Here is a 3,860-nt window from a genome sequence, read left to right as displayed (position 1 = left end):
CGACACTACATGACTCGGTGGTTTCCATGGCGACATGCCTTATACGGAAGGTAATCTCTATTAAATCAGAATTGTTTACTCAAAGACCGCGACGATGTTGATAGTCTCTCATCCTTGTCGTTTGCTCATTTATGTCGTTTTCTCGTCATCCGGCCAGTTTTTCGTTTTCGTGTTCAGTTTGGAGACCACTGTTTCGATGATTCATTTCAACGGAAACAATTCTAACCAGCTCACTCGCATCATCAGTTTTCATGGATAGACGACAGCTTTACCATGCTTTTGCTTTGCCGGACTCGTTTTCATTTCAGCTTGTTGCTATTTCTAATTCGGATAAATTATCGATTGTCACGTTTATGAGCACGTTCAGATACAATGAAAACGTACGTAAATTAATTGCTCCGGTTTCTTTGGCTTCTTCTTAAGCTTTATTCTGTCCTCGCTCTGGCATTAACGCTTATATGGAGAAGATTACTATATTTGCAATAATCTCTTCTATGTTCGTTTGTTTCGTTTGTTCGTCTAGTTGTAAAGCGATATAAGATTGACTCCCGTTAGCGCTCGTTCGATAAAGCACTCGGAGATCAATGTCTTTCCAATTGATCATTGCTAAAATCATTAGAATATTTTGCATTGATTTAGAATGATTTTCTATTTTAGAACTTGCTATAATATCGTGTATTATCCAAATTAATAAAACACTGTGATCGCGTTTGAGTACATACGTTAATGCGCTAGCCGAAGTCAGTCTTTTCGAGTGCTATACGAGAAAGAGAGAGAAAGAGAGGGAGAGATTGAGAGAGCTACAGAGAAGCCTGTTGAAAGGTTCGCATGGAAGAATGACCGAAACTGGCATTCACTTTGTAATCTAAATAGTTCTTTTGTTCCGAAGGTGTCGTGCAAAAATAATGTATCCTGTGTTATACGAAACGAATAAGGTGCGTATAAAACAGACGGAAAGAGAACGGGAGCGAGAGACAGAGAGAGAGAGAGAGAGAAAGAGAGAAAGAGCAGTAATGACTAACTAAACGATCGAATAGAAATAACGAAAGCGTGAATGACGGTAACAGTAAGAATAACCAAACGAGAAAAGAACAAAAAAACAATACCAAAAGAAAAAAAATACCAAGTAAAAATCGCGCGCAGGCTTTTCTGCGATGGTACATTGTAGCTGTATTTTTGCTTTTAACGCGTGCCACATTCCAATGACTAAAACATTCATTACGAAAGGAACCCCCCGCCTGGCAAAAACAGATAGAATGACCCCGACCTTGTTTTCTTTTATTATCGTCCTCCGCAGCGCCAGAAGAAACGATAATATCTTCGATATTCACGACCCGGCACACAGCGGCGTGCTACCTATCCCATGTCGATCCCGACGTAGTCCAATACTTTGGATACCTACCGCAGGATATGGTCGGCCGTTCGCTGTTCGACTTCTACCATCCCGAGGATCTGCCGTTCATCAAAGACATCTATGAGACTGTGAGCATGCGCATCCCACGAACCGACAAAATAACAACAAATTGAGAAATTACGAGAGCGTGAATGATAGAGAGAGAGAGAGAGAGAGAGAGAGAGAGAATAGAGAGTAAAAACGGACGAGAGAAAGATACGTGCAAAAAGAACCGAGTCCCGAGAGCGTCGATACTGACACACACAAAATATAAATATATGAATCGCTATTTTTTAGTCCCCGCCCTTTTCGACCAATAACAATACTTATACGCGTATCGTTGAACAGGTGATCAAGCTCGAAGGTGCCTCCTTCAGATCGAAACCCTACAGGTTCGGAGTGCAGAACGGTGGCCACGTCGTCCTCGAAACCGAGTGGTCGTCCTTTATCAATCCGTGGACGAAAAAACTAGAGTTTGTCGTAGGTCAACACAGAGTGCTGAAGGGCCCGGCGAATCCCGATATATTCCGCGTGCCGACCGCCACCGAGTTCGGCCAGCTGGTCAACATTAGCGAGGAGGTGATCAAAGAGTCCAAGATCATACAAGGGGAGATACGGGCGCTTCTCGACGAGGTACGTCTTCCACCGATCAGATCGAGTGCGTAACTCGACGATTGTCGATTGCCCTTTACGAAAGGTAAAAATCGGTAGTAGCGTGGCGTTCAGCAGACTTGTTTGTTGAAGAATTCATTTGTCGAGATAGATGCACCAGCGTTGCTTCCAGCTGGAAACGATGAAAGCAGCTGCAAGTCATTACGCACATACGTAACATGAATTTGTTCGTTTCTTCGGTGATCGATCCGCTCTAATTATCACGCCGATTACATTGAACTTGGTCTGATCATTATCTGGTATTGAACGCCGCGAAACTATTGTCAATGCACGTTCTAGATATATGGTTCACGTGTCACGTAATACATGAACCTAATATGTACACCATGAAGGGGATGTGCGAATACCCGGGTCGGGAGGTGTCGGACGATTTTATAACTATTAACCAATTAATATTAAAAGAGAACTTCGAGACGAAAATTTCACAGTCTACAATTATAGTTCGCTATATTTTTCTGAAGAAAATCCGATCGCTTCTCGGCCCGAATGTGAACGGGACGGGAACAATTAATTAATTAGGTCCGGTGTATAGTCGTGACCGAAAGAAAAAGTAATACAATTAATTCCCAGCTAATGTGTCCGCTGAATCCCCAACGTTTTTTTCTCTTTTGTTCTATCGCACGTCTGCGCAGAACATCCAAAGAAAGTCAGATATAGCCGAGCTCGACGTGTCGAAACGATGCAAGGACCTCGCGTCCTTCATGGAAAATCTGCTCCAGGAGGCGAGGGGACCCGGCCTTGGCAAAGACGCGCTGGTTGCCGACGACAGGAGTTTTTCGGTGACTATTAGCTACGTTTTAGTATCGCCGACAATTTTTTATCTATTCTGCTAGTGGTTAACCGCCTACGATGCGCTCTGGTGTGTACGCTACGAGAAAGAAAGTATACTTAATTACTCTTATACAATATTTGTCCACGTTCTGCCTGCGACGAGATTACGTGGGACAAACTGTTCGAATCTCATTGTTAGATATTTGCAGACGCTACGTTTCCGGCGACTGTGTTTTCGCCGCGATCCGTTCTCGTTGATTAATTTCTTTTAGAAATTATTCCGGACTTTTTCGGTTTAATTGTACGGTGAATGATAACAAGCGCGTCAGGGAGCAACGCGAACGCGTCGCGCCGAGAACGCACAGGAAACCGTCGGCACGGTACAAGAAAAAAGAAATTTGCGATGCTTGTGGAGATTCTTTTTAATTTGGAAACTTATCGCAAGTGGCCAAGTTATTGTGCTCGAACAAGACATTTCATATTTATCGAATTCAAGCGATGGTATAGAATAGATCCCTTCAGTTTAGTCTTGTAACATTAATAACGCGTATCTGTACTTGAAAGTACAAATTAAACGTTCGAATGCTTGTCTATATTATCGAATATAAGAAAATTGAATCAGTTGACTGTAATACAAGAAAACTAGATCGATAGAGAATTCATAGAAATTTTTCAAGTATAAGAACAATTCTAAATATATAAAAATCACTTATCTAGATCCGTTTTAAAAAATCAGATTTTATTGTAATAGCTCACAGTGTTGCTAGATGTAGTGATTAATCATCATACGAGATCTTTAAGAGTAGAATAATTTCGGCCACCATAATTTCGTGGCACCAAACGACGTATCAAGTTTCGATTGCATTGCGTAGTGATTTTAGAGCGGTTCTCTCGCCTTCGGGCCGCAAGCATTTCTTTTCTCTTTGCTGGACCGCTCTGAAAAGCATGACGTAAGTAGAGTATAATCGACTTAGGTGGAGGACGAGGAAATATTCCCGGCTGATAGGTCCGTTCAGGAAGCGAC

At 42.3% G+C, this 3,860-nt stretch overlaps 1 protein-coding gene across 1 annotated transcript; it reads left to right on the top strand.

Moving 5' to 3' along the window:
• Positions 1 to 20: 20 nt before the first annotated feature.
• Positions 21 to 3,854, top strand: LOC144477516 (period circadian protein-like). The gene is made up of 3 exons (XM_078195243.1): positions 21 to 1,482; positions 1,742 to 2,026; positions 2,698 to 3,854. The coding sequence occupies exons 1-3, from the start codon at positions 1,411 to 1,413 to the stop codon at positions 2,896 to 2,898; spliced, it is 558 nt and encodes a 185-aa protein (XP_078051369.1). The 5' UTR covers positions 21 to 1,410; the 3' UTR covers positions 2,899 to 3,854.
• Positions 3,855 to 3,860: the final 6 nt, after the last annotated feature.

This window comes from Augochlora pura, unplaced genomic scaffold, assembly GCF_028453695.1.
Source record: "Augochlora pura isolate Apur16 unplaced genomic scaffold, APUR_v2.2.1 APUR_unplaced_1675, whole genome shotgun sequence".
Lineage (NCBI taxonomy): Eukaryota > Metazoa > Arthropoda > Insecta > Hymenoptera > Halictidae > Augochlora > Augochlora pura.
Note: the sequence above shows the minus strand (reverse complement) of the source record. Positions and strands in the feature narration are given on the sequence as shown.

Excerpts from the sequence above, each read along its gene's own strand:
- LOC144477516 (XM_078195243.1), top strand. The coding sequence starts at position 1,411 with ATGGTCGGCCGTTCGCTGTTCGACTTCTACCATCCCGAGGATCTGCCG. Across the intron at positions 1,483-1,741 it reads TCAAAGACATCTATGAGACT|GTGATCAAGCTCGAAGGTGC; the intron begins GTGAGCATGCGC and ends ATCGTTGAACAG. Across the intron at positions 2,027-2,697 it reads TACGGGCGCTTCTCGACGAG|AACATCCAAAGAAAGTCAGA; the intron begins GTACGTCTTCCA and ends ACGTCTGCGCAG.